The 24,333-nt window shown below is 35.8% G+C and overlaps 1 protein-coding gene across 2 annotated transcripts in view; it reads left to right on the plus strand.

The window, feature by feature from the left end:
• The window catches only part of SNTG1 (syntrophin gamma 1), a 319,485-nt gene that overhangs the window by 42,274 nt on the left and 252,878 nt on the right, over positions 1-24,333 (plus strand). For both annotated transcript variants that reach the window (XM_077762285.1, XM_077762287.1), the window contains exon 3: positions 22,005-22,061. In XM_077762285.1, the coding sequence (XP_077618411.1) occupies positions 22,005-22,061 (57 nt within the window). The remainder of the gene's footprint in view (positions 1-22,004; positions 22,062-24,333) is intronic.

A 24,333-nucleotide genomic window follows, 5' to 3' on the forward strand; every position in this document is an offset into this window, starting at 1 on the left:
TGTTTGCTCTTTATCTCTCTCTCTCTCAAAAATAAAGAAACATAAAAATTTAAAAAAAAAAAAGATTGTGATCACAGATCACACCAAACACAATAATAATGAAAACATTTGAAATATTATGAGAATTATTCAAATGTGACACAGAGACATGAGTGAGCAAATGGTGCCTGTCAGCTTTATTGATTCAGGGTTGCCACAAATCTTCAAATTATAAAAACAAAACAAAACAAACAAAATACCAGTGTCTGTGAAGTGCAATAAAGCAAAGCACAGTAAAACAAAGTCTGCCTGTACTATGAACAACTCTACACACATAAGTTTAACAAATTAGATGAAGTTGGCTAATTCTTCAAAGAACACAGGCTATGTGAAACTGATTATTTGATAATTAAGGAAATAGAATTTGTAATGAAAGAACTTCATTAAAGGAATCTCAGGTCTCAGGTGGTTTAGTTGGAGAACTCAACCAATGAATAATTAATAAAAATTCTATAAGATCTCCTTCAGAAAAGAGAAGCAAAGCTAATACATAGCATTTCATTTTCCCAACTTGCTAATCTGATACCAAAACCAGATAGACACAGTACACAAATAAAAATTATGGATCAATATCCTTCATAAATATAGACACAAAAACTCTTGAAATATTAGCTAATATAATTCAATAATATGTATAAAACGAATTATATACCATGATCAAGTTGGGTTTATTCTAGGGATGCAATGCCGATTCAATATCCAAAAACCAATGAATGAACTCAATTCATGACAAATTCCTGGTTTCTCAGAAAACCAGGAATAGAGAGGAACTTATGCAGTTTTCTACACATATTTATAGTTAATGCCATACTTAATACTGAAAGATTAGATGCTTACCCCCTAAGTTTGTGAATAAGGCAAAAGATGTCTGCTCACACCACTGCTATTCTATGTAATGCTGGAAGTTTGAGCCAGTGCAGTAAGGCACTAAAAAAGGAATTAAAGGTATATAGATCAAAAGAAAGAAACCTGCCTTTTTTTTTTTTCTTTCTGATGACATGATCGTCTGAATATACCTAATATTTCCTGGGTATACCAAGTGCAAGGAGTTTTGCACTTGTTGGCCCTTCATGCCTAGAAGACCCTTTATCTGGGTATCTTATCACTTCTCGCCAAAACCAGTTGTGCTCAAATGTTATTATCTCAAAGAGACATCATTTATTCACGAGTTTCATTGGTATCACGTTCTATCTCTCTGGCATTATTTTTCTACAAAGCACGTATTGCCCTTAACCTGCCTTCCAATTAGAATGTGAACATCTGGAGCGCCTGGGTGGCTCAGTCAGTTGGGCGTCCGACTTCGGCTCAGGTCATGATCTCATGGTTCGTGGGTTCGAGCCCCATGTCGGGCTCTGTGCTGACAGCTAGTTCAGAGCCTGGAGCCTGTGTCAGATTCTGTGTCTCCCTCTCTCTCTGACCCTCCCCTGCTCATGCTGTCTATCTCTCAGAAATAAATAAAATAAAAACATTAAAAATTTTTAAAAAGGTGAACACCTAATGGGCAGGGATTTTTGAAGCTTTGTTCTCTTTTGTAGGTATAACATATAAAACAGTGCCTTGTATATGACAGCCATTTATCAACAATTTGCAAATTTAGCATTGCAAAAATAAAAAAAATAAGAAGCTCTCATCTGTCTTGGTTTTCAATTCTATATTTAAACTATATTAAAGGGGCGCCTGGGTGGCTTAGTCGGTTAAGCATCCGACTTTCGCTTAGGTCATGATCTTGCGGTTCGTGGGTTCGAGCCCCGCGTCGGGCTCTGTGCTGACTGCCTGCTCAGAGCCTGGAGCCTGTTTCAGAGTCTGTGACTCCTTCTCTCTCTGACCCTCCCCTGCTCACGCTGTCTCTCTCTCTCTCTCTCTCCTAGAAATAAATTTTAAAAAATTAAAAAATTAAAAAAAATAAACTATATTAAATAATTATCCTTTCATTATCTTTTTCCAAAAGTTTGACTTTCTTAACATTTTTTCCCCTTAACATTCCCATAAAACTTTTAATGTTGTATTCAGGTTTATTTCTTTTTCCCTCTCCGTTTGGTCTTGCAAACCTCTTCATCCAAAAGCCAAAGAAAAATGCCATCTCACAGAGCCAATTTTTATAGTTCAACTATGAAAAAAGGGTGTCCTACGTGGAAATCAGTTAAGTAAGGCTCAGCACATGAAGCCTTTACTTTGAGCAAATCTAAATAAGTGATCTCCATGCCCACCATGGGGCTTGAACTGATGACCTTGAGATCAAGTCATATGCTCAACCAGTGAGCTGGCAAAGCACTCCCTTTTGAGCCAATCTGTAAATTACTTCTAAATAACCCAGATGAGAATGAAAAGAAATTCCAGCCGTAAGTTGCCAACAATTTGGCAATAATTTGGTGGGGTGAGAGACAACTGACAATAGATTAGAGAAAGCTAAGATCTCAGAGCCTGAAATGGGGCTGGAAGGGCTACCATATGCTATGTAAAGTAGTCAAAATCTTAACTACAAGTGGCAAAAAAAAGCTCAAAAATTCAAAGTCCGAGATTGCTATGTAGTCCTGGTTGCAGGGAAGGGCTAAAAGACAGAAACTTATTGAAGCTCTGTGTGGGTTTTTAAATAATTGGCTCCCTTTTATTAACTTACACTCCTTGTTCCCCATTTTGATCCCAACAGTAAGTAGAGACGAAATTTGCTTTTGGACAGGGTGAACCAGAGGCTCAGGGATTATGGATCAGGTGAGGCTGTAGTGGGATCACACCAAAAGTGAAGGAGGTAGAAATGGTAAGATGAATACTAAAATACCTTAGTGACTTTCCTTCACATTGCTCTCTCCAGAATACAACAGAGCAAACAAGGGAAGTCACTTGGGAGTGGATGGGCCTATTTTCCCTCTCCCCAAGAGGTTAAGGGGTTGACCACTTGAAATTTAGCCAATTGTGTTGGCCTCTGGTTCCTGTCTTTTATTAGGGTCATCTTGATTAGAGGATAGAAACCAGCCACATTCCACTGAGCTTTATGATTAATGAAGATGGCAATGTCATTACTATAGTCTATGAACTTTTACTGATGTTGGCTTAATCTTAAAAGGCTCCCCAGGTAGCCAAGGTCTAAGAAAAGGCCGAACTCTTTGAGCCTCATGGCATCTGGCAGAGGACTGGGGAGAGGGCAGGCTACTCTTTTTGCAGGTAGAATGTGGTAGAGATCCATGATTTGATTCCATCATGTCTTAAGGAGGCCTCAGTAGCCGTGCTGAACTTGTGGGGGACTATTTCTATGACACAAAGCATAATGAGCAGCTGAGTGCAGAGGGCCATAGGCTAGAGTCTGTGAGATCCTCTGATTCCAGGAGAGACCAGTTAATAGTCATTTGTTGTTTAATGATGTACAGTGTGAGGCTGGGAGGGGCAGTTTCTTGTATCAGAAGCCCTTGAGAAGCTTGTGGCCATCATAGATTGTCCAGAGACTCCAGAAGGCATGAGAAGAAGCTATCAAAGCTTTTTTAGTGAAGGGCACTATTGGGAAGGCTTGCTGATTTTATTTTAGACAAATCTTAGAACCTTTTGTTGGAGGAGACCCCTTTAGGATGGGCTGCTTTGTAAGTAGCAATACCAGTGAGGTTAAGTAAAATTAGTAAATGAGGAATATATTGCTACCAGAACTCAAAAAGGACTAAAATATATTGGACTTGTGTGTCTTTAATAAGTATGTCAGACTTATCTCTGTGAAGGAAGATGTCATCGATGGAATGTCATGCTTGTATTCCTGGAGAAAGTTGGATGCAGTTAAAATCCTGTGTGCAAAGACTGTGTGCCATGATAAAGCTGTTGAGGAGTGATATGACACACCCAGAAAGGTATATGGTGTTAGCTGAGAGGCTGTTGAAGCAGGCACTGAACAGAACATATTAGCCAGTTGGCAATGTGAAAGAATGAAATCCGGCCATTTGAAACAACATGGAGGAACTGGAGGGTGTTATGCTGAGTGAAATAAGTCACTCAGAGAAAGACAGATACCACATATTTTCACTCATATGTGGATCTTGAGAAACCTAACAAAAGACCATGGAGAAGGGGAAAAATAGTTACAGAGAGGGAGGGAGGCAAACTGTAAGAGACTCTTAATTACTGAGAACGAACTGGAGGGTTGATGAGAGGTGGGGGAGAGGGGAAAGTGGGTGATGGGCATTGAGGAGGGCACTTGTTGGGATGAGCACTGGATGTTGTATGGAAACCATGACAATAAATTATATTTTAAAAAAAGAACATATTAGCCAATCTATACTAGCAAAATATAATAGCAAAACTGGATGAAGTCAGTAATTTTCATAATATTGGGTATTGGTTATGGGACACCTAATGGACCAGATGATTTAAGGTGCAGTGACCCCTCCCCTCCATGAGAAGCCATTTAGTTTTTCCAAGTTTAACCACAGGTAAAACTGAGCTGTCAAATGGAGAAGAAGTGGGGATGTGGGGATAGTCACTCCTTTATTAATTAGCTTTTATATAATTTGGGGACTGTGGGATCCCATTTTATGAAGCCAATTTATAAGTGACAGAGATTACATTTAATTTATTATTCATTATGTCAAAGAGTTTGCACACTATGGAATACTTTAGGGCAGTGAATGCTAACACTATGGGAAATTTAGGCAAGTTTACATGCAGTTAAAGTGAGGCACACCTAATTTTATTCTACTCTATATTTAGTTTCTTTTCAAGATTTTAGGAGATAGCATGTTTCCATTATAATTTGAGCTCGTGTTGATTAAGTTAACACAGCTTTATTGATTAGTGAATTTTAACAAGTGTTAATTTAGAACATATGTTGTAGAGACACAAAAACCAACCTATGCCCTTTTTATTTTATTTACATATTTTTGTTAAATTATTTTAGTAATTTTGGATTTCTAATCAGGTCAAATTACTTATTTTCATTTAATATATACATGTATCATATATATCACATATACTGTATAATTCTATACACAGTAAGACCTTGGATTACAAGTAACTTGTTCTGCAAGAGTTCCACAAGACAAGCAAACGTTTCTAATAAACTTTAACTTGATCAACGAGTGACGTCTTGCAATATGAGTAGTACATGACACTGAATATCCCATGATCACAACTAAGCCAACAGTTCTTGAAATTCTCTTTGGTATACAAGTACTTTGGATTACAAGCATGTTTCCAGAAGGAATTACATTCGCCAACCAAGGTTTTACTATATATAGTTTATTTACTTTTTTCTCCCCCGTATTAAGGTGTTTTTGTTGTTGTTGTTGTTGTTGTTGTTGTTTTTGTCCTGGGCTTCAGGCCACTTCAAGCTGTGGTTCTTACTTTCTGTCTCTGAGAATTCACAGTGTAATTTCCAGGTGATTACAGAAAAAGAAGAGAGGGGAAGAGGCATTTCTTATTCTAAGGCTTTACACCCCACCTCCCAGGGGCTACAGTTATACACAGAGAGCCTTAGCAGCCTGTCCTTGGAACAGTGCAGTTAGCCACCCGGTGTGAAGTATCAGTCCCTTCTATTGTCTTTTTGAACAAAATCTTTGTGAATGTCATGTATCTCCACGTAGCTAAAAATTTTAGTTACTGTTTTCTCCTATTTGTCACCAACTGTTTTTACTCTTTGGATGTATATGGAATAAACTCCTGTGGTCCTGACTGGCCATGTTTGCTAGTGTCTCATTCCAGGGTTTCTTAGTTGATCTTGAAAGTGTCGGGGTTGGCATCCAGGAGAGCAATAGTGGCTCTGGTTCTAAGTAGGACTGCTAGCGTTTTAATCATAAAAAAAGCTCTTAGCTTGTTGATAAATCACTTGGCACTAGGTAGTCCCCGGGTACATTGACTTGGAGTTTTACATTTATCCAGGAACTTGGAGACCACCTCTGGTCTTAGGGGGCAGAGAGATAAATATCATAAGATTCTGACCACTGGTCTACATGATGTGTGTCCTGATGACCCGCCTGGGGACTGAGAGTGACAGATCCACGTAAGTGATAATGCAGAAGCTCCCTACTGCCCTTAAGCTTAGGTACTAGCACAAGGTTGCTTAACTTGTCTTAGGCGGTGGAAACTCAGGGAAAGCTTATGTTTTCAGTTGCACAGTTTAGGGTGGCAAGTGGTGACAAATCCCAAAATAAACAGCACAGAGTGCAGTGGCCAGAGTGCAGGTGCACCAGGCAGCAGTGCCTCAGCAGGCTGAGTCTGCTTTTGCACATATAATTAGCAAGCCATGGACAGTCTGCATCATCATCATCTCTGTCAAGTCTAGGGCCAAACCACCCTATTCACTGCACCAATTGTTTTAATCATACTTCCTTGGGTGAGGTGTGGTAAGGTGGGGGGAGCAGATCAAGAGAGAAACTGGAGAGAGATTCATAGTTTGCTATATGTATTTACAGTTCTCTGGGGAGAACACAGTATGCAATGGGCATTGGTTAACAGGCAAAGGAAAAATTAGAACATGGGCAATCACCTTTATTGTGGTTTTAAGGAACAGGTTAGGAAAGGTGAACAGATTTAGAATTGGCTAGTTTGAATGATTGCAGCAGACTCTGAGGCATAGGCAGTTCATAGCTGTTTGGTTCTGAATTGTCTGGTGTCTGGTATTGGGTGATTAGGGCAGATGGATAGTGAACCAGAGTGTGAGACCGAGGTAAGGGAGATGGTTGGGTGAAGACTTGGTCTGCTATTCCAGAGGGGAACTTTCTAGCTTCTAGCCAGTGCCTCAACTGGGTCAAGGCCAGCAACAAAAGAAAGAAAAAAACAATATCACATAGTATTTTTTCTTCTAGGCCCTCTCAACTGAAAGAACAAGGAGATGTGTGTGTATGTGTGTGTGTGTGTGTGTGTGTGTGTGTACACCACAGAATAAGGATCTCACTAAAAGCAAAAATCAAAATCAGCAATTAATTTTACTATAATTTCCCTTTACCTCTTTGGTTAGGCTTATTCCTAGACATCTTACGGGTTTTGGTGCAATTGTAAATGGCACTGATTCCTTGATTTCTCTGTCTGTTGTTTCATTATTGGTATATAGGAATGCAACTGATTTCTGTGCATTAGGTTTTATATCTTGCGAATTTGCTGAATTCATGGATCAGTGCTAGCAGTTTTTGTGTGTGTGTGTGTGAAATCTTTTGGTTTTCCACATAGACTATCATATCATCTGTGAAGAGTGAAAGTTTGACCTCCTCCTGGCCGATGTGGATGCATTTTATTCCTTTGTGTTGTCTGATTCCTGAGGCTGACTTCACATACTGTTGAATAACAGTGATGAAAATTGGCATCTCTGTCTTGTTCCTGACCTTGGGGGAAAGCTCTCAGTTTTTCCCCATTGAGGATGATATTAGCAGTGGGTTTTTCATATATGGCTTTCTTGATCTTGAGGTATGATCTTTCTATCCCTACTTTCTTGAAGGTTTTTATCAAGAAAGGATGCTGTATCTTGTCAAATGCTTTCTCTGCATCTATTGAGAGGATCATATGGTCCTTGTCCTTTCTTTTATTGATGTGATGTATCACATCAATTGTTTTGCAGATATTGCACCAGCCCTGCATCCCAAGTATAAATCCCAGTTGGTTGTGGTGACTAATTCTTTAAATGTATTGTCAGATCTCATTGGCTAGTATCTTGTTGAGGATTTTTGCGTCCATGTTCATCAGGGCAATTTGTCTAAAGTTCTCCGTTTTAGTGGGGTCTTTGTCTGGTTTTGGAATCAAGGTAATGCTTGTTTCATAGAATGAATTTGAAAGTTGTCTTTCCATTTCTGTTTTTTTGGAACAACTTCAAAATAATAGGTATTAATTCTACTAAATGTTTGGTAGAATTCCCCTGGAAAGCCATCTGGCCCTGGGCTCTTGTTTTTTGGGAGACTTTTGATTACTAATTCAATTTCTTAACTGATTATGGGTCCGTTCAAATTTTCTACTTATTCCTGTTTCAGTTTAGGTAGTTTCTATGTTTCTAGGAATTTGTCTATTTCTTCCAGATTGCCCATTTTATTAGTGTAAAATTGCTCATAATATTCTCTTATTATTGTTTGTATTTCTGTTGTGTTGGTTGTGATCTCTTCTCTTTCATTCTTGATTGTATTTATTTGGGTCCTTTCCTTTTTTCCTTTTGATCAAACTGGCTAGGGGTTTATCAATTTTGTTAATTCTCTCAAAGAAACAGCTCCTGGTTTCATTGATCCATTCTACTGTTGTGTTTTGGTTTTGGTTTTGGTTCTGATAGCATTGATTTCTGCTTTAATTTTTATTATTTCCTGTCTTCTGCCGGTTTTAGGTTTTAGGTTCTTTTTCCAGCTCTTTAAGGTGTAAGGTTAGGTTGTATATCTGAGACCTTTCTTCCTTCTTTAGGAAGGTCTAGATTACTATATACTGCCCTCTTATGACCACCTTTGCTGTGTCCCAGAGGTTTTGGGCTGTGGTTTTATCATTTCATTGGCTTTGATGTGCTTTTAAATTTCCTCTTTAACTTCTTGGTTTACTCATTCATTCTTTAGTAGAATGTTCTTTAGTCTCCAAGTATTTGTATCTTTCCAACTATTTTCTTGTATTGAGATCCAAAAATATGCAAGGTATGATGCTCATCTTTTAGTACTTGTTGAGGGGTGATTTGTGTCCCAGTATGTGATCTAATCTGGAGAATGTGCATTCCACTTTAGGATGAAATGTCCTGAATATATCTGTAGAGTCCATCCTGTTTAGTTTGTCATTCAAAGCCATTGTTTCCTTGTTGATTTCTGTTTAGATGATCTGCCCATTGATTTACATGGGGTGTTGAAGTCCCTTAATATTATAGTATTATTATCAATGAGTTTCTTTATGTTTGTGATTAATTAGCTTATACATTTGGGTGCTCTCACGTTTGGAGCATAAATGTTTACAATTTATAGATCTCTTGGTGGATAGACCCCTTAATTATGATATAATACCATTCTTAATCTCTTGTTACAGTCTTTATTTTAAAATCTAGATTTTCTGATATAATTATGTTACTTTGGCTTTCTTTTGGCGACCATTAGCATGATAGATTGTTCTCCATCCCCTTACTTTCAATCTGAAGGTGTTATTAGGTTAAAATGAGTTCCTTTTAAATAGCATATAAGTGGATCTTGTTTTCTTATCCATTGTGTTACCCTATGTCTTTGATTGGAGCATTTAGTCCATTGACGTTTAGAGTGAGTACTGAAAGACATGAACTTATTGCTATTATGTTGCCTATCATGTTGGAGTTTCTATCGATGTTCTCTTGTCCTCTCTAGTCTTTGCTGCTTTTGATATTTGTTTTTGCTTTGTTTTTCATTTTTTCTCCCCTCAGAGAGTCCTCCTTAAAATTCCTTGCAGGGCTGGTTTAGTGGTCATGAACTCCTTCAGTTTTTGTTTCTCTGGGAAACTTTTAATCTCTCCTTCTATTTTGAATGACAGCCTTGCTGGATAAAGAATTCCTGGCTGCATATTTTTCTGACTCAGCACATTGAATATATCTTGACACTCCTTTCTGGACTGCCAAGTTCTGTGGATAGCTCTGCTGCAAACTTGATCTGTTTTCCCTTGTAGGTTAAGGACTTTTTTTCTCTTGTTGCTTTCAAGATTCTTTCCTTGCCTGAATATTTTGTGAATTTGACAATGATATGGCTTGTAGATGGTCAGTTTTTGTTGAATATAATGGGAGTTCTTTGTGCTTCCTAGATTTTGATGTCTGTGTCTTTTCCAAGGTTAAGAAAGTTTTTTGCTATGGTTTCTACCCCTTTTTTCTCTTCATCTTGGGAATCCCTATGATTCTGATGTTATTTCTTTTTAATGAGTTCCTGAGTTCGCTAATTCTTATATTGTGCTCTTTTGCCTTAGTCTCCCTCTTTTTTTCTGCTTCATTAGTCTCCATAAGTTTGCCCCCTATTGATGATTTGCTGTTCTACTTCATCCATCCTTGCCACTGTGACACATCATTCGATATTGGAGCTCAGTTCTAGCGTTTTTATTTCATCCTGACTAACTTTACTTCTTTAATCTCCACAGAAAGTGAGTCTAATCTATTTTCCACCCCATCTAATATTCTTATTATCATGATTCTAAATTCTGGTACAGACATCTTGATTGTATCTGTGTTGATTAAGTCCCTGGCTGTCATTTCTTCCTAATCTGTTATTTATAGTAAATTCCTTCATTTCATCATTTTGAAGTAAGAAAAGGAATTAATAAAGTTAAAAAAAATAATAATCAAAAAATTAAAAACAACATAAAAAATCAAACAATGAATACGAGATCCTAGGTGTATTTTGGTCTGGTTGTGGAAAGAAGCTTGATAAATTAGGGGAAAGAAGGAAAAAGAAAAAAAGAAAAAAAAGGAAAATCTTTGAAAATTTGAAAAAATGAATACAATAAAATAGTATCAAATGAAGTGATGGAAGTAAAATCGAATTTTAAAAATTTACAAAGGAGTAAAAATATAGTAAAATATTTAAAGAAAAATCTTTTTAACAAAAATTGAAAATAAAATATTTTCTGTATTCAAGAATAAGAAAAGAATAAGAAAAAAAATTGAATAGAAGGACCAGTGAACAGAATGAAATATGATTGACATTACATCAGTTCCCCCTAGCAGTCAAACTATGAAGCACTTTACAGTCCATAAACTAAGCAGTTGGAGAGACTTGTGGTGTTCCTCTAGGAAACAGTTGGCCCAGTTGGGTGGAGCTTAGTACAGTAAGCTTCATTCTCCACAAGACAGCACTGCTTCCCTTAGTGGGGTGGATTGTTGTGACACATGCAGGTGTGTATGTGCATGAGGTGGAGGGATGAAAATGGCATCATCCAGCTACCCAGTCTCTAATATCAGAACTCTGTGCTCTCCCTGACCAGCAATCAAACACTCCTCCTTTGTCTTTGGCTTCCATCCACTCCCTGCTTCTACACTGTCCGCAACCAAGTCATTAGGCTACCAGGTGGCACCTCCCTCCTGAGTTTTATCTCACATGCAGCTGTGTTTCTCAGCCCCTTACTTCTGAGGGACTGCAGCTTTGACCCACTCAGACTCTCTGGGAGAGGGTCTCACTAAGCAATGTCCAGCTGCCAGCCCACTCCCAGGAACATTTGGAAGACAGTGCCACTGCTGATGCCCAGAGACTGTGGCTGTGTGCCAGCATGCCCCAGAAAACGTTCACGGGATTGTGTAGCAGCAGCATTCATGGAATATGGCAAATCACAACACACATCTGGCTCCAGGCTTTACCCTCAACATCCTTGCTCCAACATCAGTGAATGTAGCCATTCTCTGGGGTCCACTGGGACACCTTTGCCTGTGGAGAGGCTGCACAGCCTCTACCAGACATCCTCCCAGCAGGGAACTTCCTCCCCCCGTGTGACCTGACAACCACTTGGACCTCGCTCTCTGCTCCTAGGGATTTGCCCTTCCCACCAGAGCACTACCAGGTATCAGTTTCAGAACTTGTGCTCCCCTTGTTTATAGAGTCTTCATGGAATCTAAGCCCTCTCTTTTCTCCTTTCTCCCTTTTTTGTTCAGTCCCTTGTGGCTATTTCCACTCTTCCTCTTTTTCTCCACCTGCTTTGGGGCGTTCTTTTCCCATATTCTCCCCTTATCTCCATCCTCTCTCCACAAGCAAAAACAGCTCCCTGCCCTCTATGGCTTCTCTCTCCCTCAGTTCACCTCTCCATGCCATGTATCTGCTGATTTCTGTGGTTCAGGTTCTTCAGGATTTTGTGTTAATCCTCAAATCATTTTTTAGGTGTGCAAGATTGTTTAGTGTTGATCGGGTTGCATTTCAGAGAGGAGAGACACAAAAAAACTTCCATGATCTTCTGCCACCTTGGCCCCTCCCCCCTATAATGTCCCTCTAAATCAGCATGATGACAAAACCAGCTATTACAAGTTATTTAATAATAATAATGTAAAATTATAATCTAATTCCACTGTTTCTAAATATCACAAAATTGTAATCACAATGATTATTATTAATATCATTATTTACAAATGTATAAATCCTCCCTTCTTTGAAAACTAGACTATTGAAAACATTATAAAAGAAACAATGGTCATATAAATATTCAAATATATTTTCACATATTATTTCAAACATATTCTAGGACAAATAACTTACTCAAATGTTCTTTTTACTATCTGCCAAGAGGTTTTGTGGAGATGACATATTCAAACACAATTTATTAGGTGATTAAAAGTGAATGAATCTCTGTTTCATATGACCTTTTAAATATATATGTGCCTGAATCAATCAAAAATCACATCACAAATTTTTAGCTAAGGAAAAAATAGATTAAACAAAAGGAAGTAACTTGATTAGTACAGGACCTCTCAGAGCTGTCATAATCTTAATAAGTGTAAGTAAATAGGAGACATAATGGAGTAGGGGAACACTATATAGGTGGTGGGTCATAGTGCCTGGATTTCAATCCAGAGGATTCACCACTGACTGACCTTGGTCAAGTTAGTTGACATCATTCTATCTCTTTTTACATTATAAATGCTCATTTGTAAGAGCTAAGCTATAAATATAAGAAGATTTCAAGTGGTTTTTTAAAAAGATATATATATATAGAGAGAGAGGGAGGGAGAAAGAGAATCCCATGCAAGCTCTGCACTGTCAGCATTGAGACTGATGAGAGATTCAAACTTATGAAAAATGAGATCATGACCTGAGCTGAAATCAAGAGTTGGACACTCAACCAACTGGACGTGAGCCACTGAGGCACCCCAGAAGATTTCAGTTTTGTAGATGTGGAGGGGGAAAATGAAGGTGGAAGGGTACAATTCCCCATTGTCTGCAATGGTAATTTTAAAAATAAACAGGAAATATTTAAATTTCAAACAACTCCCATGTATAACTATTTAAATCAGATAGGAAGGACTGGCTACAAATTATATTTGCCAATAGGCTTAGGGGAATGTCAGTCTCCTTTTTCTATACCATCATTGTAGCAGGAGAAGTTTGCTCTGAAGCTTGCCAAGGAGTACAACTAAAGTGAAGGAAGTAAGATACCCCCAGATGTTCTTTAAATATGATCCCTAAAAATGAACATTTTAAAGTGTATTCCCCTTAACGACTTAGATTTTGTGAAATGATCTGGGAAGTGAGTTTAATACCTAAGCCTTCTTAGTAAGAATGGTGGTACTTCCTTAGTACAAAGGAGTTTTAAACTCTAAATAACATTATTCATTGAAAATAGAATAGATAAGGATGAAACACTTAGGAATAAATTTGCAGAGGTATACAATATATATTCTGAAAACTAAAAAAAAAAAAAAAGACTGAAAGAAAGTAAAGAATATCTAAATAGGGGCGCCTGGGTGGCCCAGTTGGTTGAGCGTCCGACTTCAGCTCAGATCACGATCTCACAGTTCGTGAGTTCAAGTCCCACGTTGGGCTCTATGCTGACAGCTCAGAGCCTGAAGCCTGCTTTGGACTCTCTATCACTGTCTCTCTCTGCTTCTCCCCCACTCACACTTTGTCTCTCTCTCTCTAAGAAAATAAAATAAAATAAATGGAAAGACATTCTATTTCCATGGGCCTGAAGACTTAATGATGTGTTAAGATAGTAAGGTCTCCACAATGATTTTAGACCAATCTCTATCAAAATCCAAACTTACTTCTTTTCAGAAATAGACAAGCTAGTGCTTAGATTCATATCAAAATGCAAGGGACTTAGAATAGCCAAAATAATTTTGAAAAGTTGAGACACTCATATTCCCTGATCTTGAAACTTAACAGTTTTAAAGAGATGGTAATCTAGACAGTGTGAGATATGTCCACATATGGCATATGGATAGTCATACAGTAATTGAAATAGAATTGAGAGTCCAGAAATAAACCTTCAAATTTACAGTTAAGTGGTTTTCAGGATTGACAAGACCAACAAGGAAAAATTGTTTGTTCAGCAAATGGCACCAGGAAAACTGGATAGCCACATGCAAAATATGTATTTGGAAACTTATATCATATGCAAAAATTAACCCAAAATAGATTTTAAAAAACCCTAAATATAAGAGCTAAAATATAAAACTCCTAGAAGACAAAATAGGTGTAAAACATAGTGACACATTGGAATAATTCAAATAGATATTTTCCCAAAGAACATTTACATAAATGTCCAATAAGCAAATGAGTAGATGGTCAACATTGTTAGCTGTCAAATACATGTGTATCTCATATCAGAGTCATATGTGATACAACTTTATAGCCATTGAGATCATTATAATCATAAAGGTAGATAAAGACAAGTGTCAGTGAAGATGTGAAATTGGAATTCTCAGACACTACTTGTGAGAATGTCAAACAGTACAGCTGCATTGGAAAACAATCTAACAGTTCCCAACTTCATTCTTTTGTATAAGCTCAAGAAAAAAACACACATATGTACACACAAAATTTGCACATCAAACTTTTTAGCAGCACTATTTATAACAGCCAAAGAGTAAAAACAAACTAAATATCCATCAGTGGAGGAATGGATAAATAAAATGTGGTATATTCATGCAGCAGAATGTTATATGACAAATTAAGAAATGAAATATTGAAACATGCTACAACATAGATGAACCTTGAAACATCATGGTTAGAAGTCAAATACAAAGGACTACATACTGTGTGATACCATTTATGGGAAATGTTGACAGCAGGCAAATCTATAGAAATAGAGATTAGTAGACACCTAAGGCTGAGATGGGCTTTAAGGACTGAGGAATATGGGGTTACATTTTAAAAATGCAAATGTTTTAAAATTGATTGTGGTGGTGGATGTATAACTCTGTAAATGTACTAAAAGCCACCAAATTGTACGCTTTAAATGGTTGGTTTTATGGTATATGAATTGTGCCTCTGTAAAACTATTTGTAAAAGGACAAAATAACCTGTATATATTCATGTATCTATAAATATTTCTGTATGTAACCATCTGTATCTGCATTACACCAGGCAAGAGTTAATACTGCTATCTTTAAGTGTCTTCCATTCCCACATGGACTGTTTTAGCCTTCTTCCCTTGCTATAAAATCCCACTCCAACAGTGAGCAACTGGTTCCTTCTCTCCACTATTCACTTACTTCATTCTTTAATTTCAACATATATGTATAGCAATATCAGAATTATTAGCCATACCTTCATGTGAAACAATTTTACCGACAAGAATACAGTGCAATGCGCAGTTCCTTTTGTCTTTAGTCTAGCATTTGTGTCTTACAGACTCCATTCATTTCCAAGGTTACTTAGGTCAGTACCTTTCCCCCCTATTCCTTTTAAGGAAATGGTTACATACATTTGTAATATAATTTGAGATTGTTTTGTCATAGGTGGCTTCCCTCTTTGGATCCCCTCACTCCCTAAATGACTCTTTTAAACACAGAGATGCTAAGATGCATTCTTTGTTCTCTAATGTTCTATGTGTTTTGACTAAAGCATAACATCAATTACCCCATTACTGTAATATCAAAAAGAATAGTTTCATTATCCTATAAATCCCCCGGGGCTTTGCTTATTTAACATTTCCTCCCTCTCCCTGAATCCCTGGCAACCTGGTCCTTTAATTATCTGTATAGTTTTGCCTTTTTGGAACTACATGTAAATGGAATCAGAGTATATACCCTTTTGAGACTGACTTCTTTTACTTAGTAATATACATTTGTGGTTTCACCATGTCTTTGTGAAGCTAGACAGTATATTTCTTTCTATTAGTGAATAATATTTCATTGTGTAGATGTACCACAGTTTTGTTTGTCTCTTTACTTATCCATTTTATGGATGGAGAACATCCTGGTAATTTTCAGTTTTGGGCAATTATGAATAAAGCTGCTATATATATTTTCATGCAGGCTTTTGGGTAAACACAAGTGTTAAAATTAGTTGAGTAAATATGTTGGAGTACAATTCCTGTGTCATCTGTTCAGACTATGTTTAGCTTCGTCAGAAACTACCAAACTGTCTTTTGAATTCCCATCAGCAAGAAGTTACAATTCTTATGATAATATATCTCATTTCATATTGTCAATGTTTTGGAATTTTAGCCTTTATAATAGATGTATAATGTTATCTTATTCTTTAAAGTTTATTTATTGATTTTGAGGGACAGAGCATGAGTGGGGGAGGGACAGAGAAAGAGAGAAAGAGAGAGAAAATCCATGCTGCGAGTGGAGCCTGACATGGGGCTAGACCTCATGAGCACGAGATCATGACCTGAGCTGAAGTCAAGAGTTGGACATTCAATGGACTGAGCCACCCAGGTGCCCCATTATTGTTTTAATCTGCGATTTCTTAATAACAAATGATGTTGAGCATCTTTTCATATGGTTACTTGCCATCTATATATTCTTTGATGAGGTGTTTTGCTCAAATATGTTGGCAACTTTCTAATTGTTTATTTTCTTGCTAAGTGTTGAGTTCTTCATATATTTTGGAAACAAGTCCTTTATCAGAAGGCATTATGCAAATATTTTCTTCCAGTCTGTCACTTTTTGTTTTCTTAACAGTATCTTTTACAATGTAGAAATTTCTAATTTTAAAATATTTTAACATCAAGTTTTTTTTATGGATTATGCATTTAATATTGTATCACTCATTTAAAACTCAAAGGCATAGATTTTCTCATGTTATCTTCTAGAAGCTTTATAATAATTGTCTTTATATTTATTTTTTAATTTTCTTAATGTTCAATTATTTTTGAGACACAGAGAGAGAAAGAGTGAGGGAAGGAGGAACAGAAAGAGAGGGAGACGCAGAATACCAAGCAGGCTCCAGGCTCTGAACTGTCAGCACAGAACGCGACACAGAGCTCCAACTCACAAAGCATGAGATCATGACCTGAGTCAAAGTCGGATGCTTAACCCACTGAGCCACCCAGGCATCCCTGTGTTTATGTTTAGATCTGTGATCCATCTTGTGTTAATTTTTATTAAAGGAATGACATCCATGTCTAGACTTTCTTTCTTTCTTTCTTTCTTTCTTTCTTTCTTTCTCTTTTTTTTGATGAAAAGACTACCCTTCCTTTTCTCCATTGAATTGCCTTTGTTCCTTTGTCAAAGATCAGTTAATTGTATTTGTTTGTTTTTGTTTTATGTTGTTTTGGGTCATTCTATTCTATTCAATGGTCTATGTGTTTGGTCTTAAAAATTTCATGCTGTCTTGATTACTGTAACTTTATAGTAAGTCCTGCATCAGGCATCCTGAGTCCTCCAACTTTTATTCTACTTCAATATTGTGGTGGTTATTATGAGTCTTTTGGCCTTCCATGTAAATATTAGAAACAATTTATTAATAAACACAAATAGCTTGCTGGGATTTTATTGAGACTATGTTGCTTCTATAGATCTAGATGGGAAGAATTGACATCCTAAAAATACTGAGTCTTCTAGTGCAGGAACATGAAATATCTCTGTTTTGATCTTTCATTTCTTTCTTCAGAGTTTTGTAGTTTTCCATATATAAATTTTTACTTATTTTGTTATATTTATACAAAATAAAAACTTTTTAGTGAGTTATTATATATGGTATTGTGATTTTAATTACAAATTCTAATTTCTCATGGCTGATGTATAGGGAAGCGATTGGATTTTGTATATTAACCTTATGTCCTGTGACCTTGCTATAATTACTTATAATTTCCAGGAGTTTTTGTTGATTCTTTGGGATTTTCTACATAGATGAAAACAAACCATCCATTTTTCCTCTCTAATCTGTATGCCTGTTACTTCATAGGCAGTAGCTGGGACTCGAGCATAATGTAATAGGAGTGAAGAGAGGGGGAATCCTGGCCTTCTTCCTGATTTTAGAGGGAAAGCACTCAGTTTCTCACAATTCCCTCTGTTTTTATTACATTTACACTGGTTTTCCAGTTTCTTTGTTTCTTTCATCTCAATTCTTCACATCATCCTAGGCCTGTTGTTATAAAAAAGACAGTGGGAATCAGAGATATTTTCATTTAATTCATGATTTGGACCTTGGTCAAGTTAATTTAACTCCTTTGCATTTTAGTTTTCTCATTCCAAATTAAGAAGATATTGCCTATGCTATATACTATTATGATGATTACTTGAGAAAATCTTTCAAAAACTTTTTTTCCCTACTTAATGCATGAATACCTAATTTTAATTTAGGCCCTATGCTAACTTCTTGGTATTCGACTGAACGAGACATAGGTTCACCTATCAGAAAATTAGTGGAAAAAAGTCAAGGTCACAGTGTATTTTAATAACCATAAGTGCTATGAGACCTGTCAGTGCACAGGATTGATCTCCAATACGTTGTTTTTATTATTATTCCTTTCTCAAGTCTATTCACTCTTCATGAATTGTCAAAAAGAGCTAATGACATTCCCTCTTTACTTGTATACCTTTTCCATTTGATAATCTCTTTAGTTTCTGCATTGTTCTCACTTCTTCCTCCTCTTTTCACCTACATATCTCAAGCATTTCTATACTTAAGAGATATAATAGCAACATTTTGGGTTTGGTAACATGTGTATTTTGGTTCCCATATAGTTTACAATATATATGGCATATTTCAAACATATATTCTAGAGGGCAGGGGTGATAATAATTAGATTTTTACATAAAGCAAATTAGGCATTTAAAACAAGTTTTTTTCATAAAATTAACGTAAATTATTTAGGTGTACAGCACATCTTTTATAAATCCAACATTATTCTTGGGCTCCATCCTTCATAATTTATAAAGAATAGGAAGATTTAGAAAAGGATTTATGTATATGTATAGATATAGATATAGATAGATATGAGTGTATGGGACCACCTTTCTTGATTTTGTGTTTTAAAGAATAAAATAAATAATAATACACTGGTTTCCTGAAAGACAGTGCTTTGATACCTAGGCAATGTCTTTATGATACCCAACATGTAACTAATACAACTTCAGATCAAGTTCCAGATATTCTCCGATTTATAATATGAGCAGCTAAAATAATTCATTACATTACCTTTTAAAAAATTATTTTGGGAGGCAGGAGGAAAGAACCATATGTGGAAAGGTGAAAAGGGGGGAGAAAGTAGGACTAACACAAACATGTACACAGTTGGCGAGAAATCAGCAAAGTGCCCTCCTGGGAACAGCTATTTGCCTTTCTGTACCACCTGCAACCAAAATTGATAAATTTAAAATTTGGGCTTTAAAACATGAAGTAATTTACCTTGTTTGTTTCTCCTTTTAAACGTAACCTAATGAAGCAATAGTATATAGAGGTGCTGGCTGGGGTTTGCGTGTGCATGAGTGTGTGCCCGTGTGTTTAAAATACATTAAAATAAGTGCTGCCTCTGAGATTTTCAACTGTTACTGCTGACTCTTTAGACTCTCCAAACTACTCTCTGCATCAGCAATTTTGAGTTTGATTTGGAACATGTTCTAAATATTCTCCACCAAAGATTGGAAGGCAGTCTTGTAAAGAAGTAAAGGCATTGCATAGACCTTTGATAACCCCAGCATGCTTGCCATTCCCCTCAAAGGAAAGCAATGTTTCAGCATACACTTGGCTGGTTAATAGAATTTACTCACTAAGTTGCCCTTGTGGCTAATGATTGCCATTGAAGATGTTGTAGAAAATTTAAGTGATGTAATTTACTAATAAAATGCATTTGCTCTGAAAGACTGAATTCTTTATTTAGAGAAAATAAAGATGAATCCTATTTTAAGGAATCAAGCATTTATTCCTTACAGAAATGGAATTAAGAAAATAACTCTGCCATCTAAGAGCCTGTTTAGTTTGATAGGCAGTACTGTGAAAGTAGCTCGCCTGTCTGTTTTATAAGAATAAAGAGAACCGTTTAATTGACCTATTGCTGAGTCTGAGTCTTCCAGTACTTGAGCTACTCCGTGATTTAATTATTGGAATAAAAAGTGGATAAATATTAATCAGATATTTAAGTGACTTTAAGTAAGAATTTCTGTCTAGAATAACAGATCATGTGTGTGTATGTGTGTGTGTGTGTGTGCACGCGCGTGTGACTATTCATTAGCTTCTAGTATATGCCTGGGTCCTTCACAAATATCAATCCTCAAAACAAAGCTGTTACTATGTATTATCTATCACCATTTTACAGATTTGGAAAAACAGATTTTCAGGTCTTAACTAATATTCCAAACATATTAAGTTGTAGATATTTGAGTCACTGATAGATTCTTTGATTTCAGTTCCATTATTTGCAGTGTACAGGTTTCCTTTAATTAATCATTCAATGAGAAATCATTGAAAACTAATTAATTTAACAGATTTCTCTAATCCTGTGCAACAAAAGGATATTTCCAGTAAACGCGTAATTTATTTAAATGAGATTTTGTGTGTGTACAATGCATGTGTTCACTTCTTGCTTTTGTACATGCAGGTATGCTTATTTACATAGATTTTGCAATATAAGTTCTTAAACACTGCATCTTCTCCTTCTTATGACTCCCCAGTGCAGAGTGATTTAGTAGTTGGCTTAAGAATAAAAATGTAGTGGTGCCCCTTGGTGGCTCATTCAGTTAAGCATCCAACTCCTGATCTCAGCTAAGGTCTTGATCTCAGAGTCATGAGTTGAAGGCTCATATTGGGCCCCATGTTGGACATGAAGCCTACTTAAAATAAAAAGAATAAAAAAGTAGAGTCTATGATATTATTTAACATGAATAGTGTATTTTATATTTCATATTGCTTTACATAAATTGTAATACACCTATAAACTTAATTTGTGTAAGTAATTTTAATGTTGGCTTGAAAACATAATTGGATGATAGGTTATAAAAGTAAAATATATAGTTTTAAAATAGGTCAAATTACTTGGGATATTATCAAAAAGAAAATTTATATAATTATGTGCTACTCATCTGCATTAATAGTTTTTTTCTTAATATGCACCAATCTGCAACCATAAAAGCTTATTCTTTAGTTCAAAATAAATAACAGTTAATATACCTCAATTTCTGGCATAGTGGTCTTATTCTTTAAGCATAATTTTGTTTTTATTTATGAAATATAAACACTTAACTAAATGAAGGTATCTTGTACCTGCCAAAATGACTGGTTTTTATATTATTTTAAAATATTTAGGAAGATCCAACAGAAACACACATTTTCCAGATTTTCTCTTTGTTCTTTTTAAATAATATCATCTGTTCCACACTGCCCCTCAAAAACCATGGAGTAAGAAAGAGCAGTATTGAGACTTGAAGATGAGTAGTGTAGCCACAACGTTGGGCATTTGTGGGGACCAGATAATCAACATCTATCCNAAACATAGAAACGATTGTCCCAAAACTGAGTAAGATTGATTTTTATTGGAAATTAAAGGGCTTGTCCAAATGCAGATCTTTGTGATTTTCATTTCATACACCAGCGATTGACTTATTGTTTCCATTGTGGAAGGAAAAAGAGAATTGACTTTGAAAATGGATCATTCCATTGTCATTATTAGCTAGGTTATGTAAGATCAGTTCTTATCGTTTTGAACCTGGTTTAGTCACAGTTTCAATCCCAGACATGCACATGAATCATTGATGTGCTGGGACATGGGAGCCTCCCAGCTCAGATCTCAAATTTCCACAAGCAAGATGACTTGGTCGTGATGGAGATAAGACCTTGGTTGACAAAGACAATATTTACCATGACATTGGGTTACTTTTATGTAACCGAAACTTGTCATTCCTTAGACAACAAGAATATATAATGTGAAAATAAGAAGAGGTTGAAAGGTTAAGATTCCAAAATATTTTCAAAAAAAAAATCATTGAAAGGAACTTAATTTTTGAGAGTTTAGCAGTTTAATAATAGTACAGTCCCTTTTACCTTGACAAATAAAGTAACCCTTGGTTTGAAAATTACAAAATGCTCTATTTTTTGTAAGAATTAGAACCTGTATGCTGTCACAAAATATTTCTTTTTTAAGGAGCAGAAACAGAACCCAGAGGAGGAAAATGGTGTATAAGTATAATATTAGAAAATGCTAACCACTTTTAAAATCCTGTCTTTCAGGAAAGAACGGTGACCATTAGAAGACAAACTGTAGGAGGATTTGGATTAAGCATCAAGGTATCCTGTCTTTCCAGTCTATCTGTAAAAGCTGTGCTATAATGCCTGCATTTGTGTGTATTTTGGTTTTTGGTGATTAATAATTAGGCAAGAATGGCTATAGCAAAATCCTCGATATTTGGACTAAGACATAAATTAGGTAGGTTCTTACAAAACCTTGGCCAACTTTTTATTTAGAAAGTTTCTTAGAAAAAGTATCTGGGAATTTCACCTAGCATTGAACAAAGGTCATTAATTTTCTCTACCTGGGACCATCTAAAATGTCACATATGGTGGTGGTGTGTGCATATCTTCCTGTAACCAGACAGAAGAGGAGCTACTCCCCCCACCCCACCCCACAGTGAATGGAATAAGAACAAATTTTACACTAATAATAGTTAAATATTAGTAGGGTTTTATTCATCTTTTTCTTTTGTTTAGTTTTCCTTTTTAAAAAAAGAAATCAGCAAATTTTCATGTCACAATGCCAAGTAAATAGGATAAGCAGAATTTTAGCATCTGATTTATTTTTAAAATGACCATACCTTTTTACTTCCATTTATTAATGAATTTTAAAGGCCTTTAGTTTTTGTGTATATGGTTGACTAGTAAAGATGTACCATACCTTCAATTTATCATCATTGACACAAAACAGAAATTTTAAAAGGATGGGAAATTATATAAATATTGGAAAAGTTAACCACTATCTTTAAATGCCCTTTAGAAACCTACATCTTTGCATAGATAAATGAAATTTATCTTGAACCATTGGGTTAGGTATTTTGTCCGTGTAGGGTGAAAATCATACATTCAGGTATATATTTCATGAAATTTTACCGCAACTCAGTTTATATATGCTTGGAAAGTGGACCTCTAAATTTGGTGACTATCAGTTCTAGCTGACATTTGAAAATGACTTAGAAAAATGGACCAGTGTGGACTAACGTTGTGTTGTCAAGTGATAAGAATATTGCTATATAAAATGTTAGTTTTTTTTTCTTTAATGTTTTATTTATTTCTAGGAGAGAGAGAGACAGCGTGAGCAGGGGAGGGTCAGAGAGAGAGGGAGTCACAGACTGAAACAAGCTCCAGGCTCTGAGCTGGCAGTCAGCACAGAGCCCGACGCGGGGCTTGAACCCACGAACCGCGAGATCATGACCTAAGCGAAAGTCGGACGCTTAACCGACTAAGCCACCCAGGCACCCCATAAAATGTTAGTTTTAAAATGTGTATTTAATTTTCACTTTATCTATCATCAGCTAAAACCAGGGAGGTATGAAGAACAAGTTATAAGAAGTGGAAATGATGCCATGGGAATTACATTATACAACAAACAAACTTTATTTGTTTGTTTTTGGTTTTGCTGTGATATTTATTGGGATTGCTTGAAGGATTTAAAGGTACCACTAAAGATAGTAAAAAGTCCACGAGAGACAACGAAAGCTAAGTGTGAATAAAATACAATTTTGAGAGTTGGTTTCATTTGAGATAAGCATTTTTACCTAATAGGCCTGACATTTTTTCTGATAGTGGAGGTACATTAGTTTTATGCAGGGAAATTTCCTTTTCTATTTCCATTTATAATTTAAACTCAATAATATAATTTATTTATTTTTACTAAAATGCTACAATTTTAACTAGACAGTCTAAAATATCAAGAATTTTTCCAAACGAATTATATCCATTGAATATTTTCATGATTTCATTCCAAACAAAACTCTTATACATAAATACACTAATTTTCTAAATCAAATGAGTGTGTATTTTCCATTCATAATATTAGCCACAAAAGCAATATATGAATTATAATCTGTGTCATATATTAGGAATTCTGAAAAACAGGAAATTATCTTACAGTTCTTCTGATACACTAATCAGAAATACAAAAATTAACTTTTATTTTTAAACTATCTTTCACTCTTTTAAAGTGTGTGTGTGTGTGTGTGTGTAATTACATACACTATATATATATAGTGTATATTATGTATATATATTATATATATATATAAAATGAACTGTTTAAGATATCATTTTAGCCTAAATGCAGAATTAATATTTTAGTTTGACCATTTTTTTTTCTATTTATTTTTCAGTATACTTATTGCTAGAACAGTTTGAACCAATAATACAACTATTCACATAGATATATGAACGTATATTCTTTCCTTATTTGTTTCAGTTAAGTAATCACTGCTGGCACTCACTGGGGATTATGTAGTGAGAATTATTGACTAAAAACCTGGTGTATCTCAACTGGAAATAACAGAAGGTAGAGTGCATGTTGGACAATTAA

The sequence above is a fragment of the Crocuta crocuta genome, unplaced genomic scaffold (assembly GCF_008692635.1).
Source record: "Crocuta crocuta isolate KB4526 unplaced genomic scaffold, BGI_CrCroc_1.0 scaffold402, whole genome shotgun sequence".
NCBI classification, from domain to species: domain Eukaryota; kingdom Metazoa; phylum Chordata; class Mammalia; order Carnivora; family Hyaenidae; genus Crocuta; species Crocuta crocuta.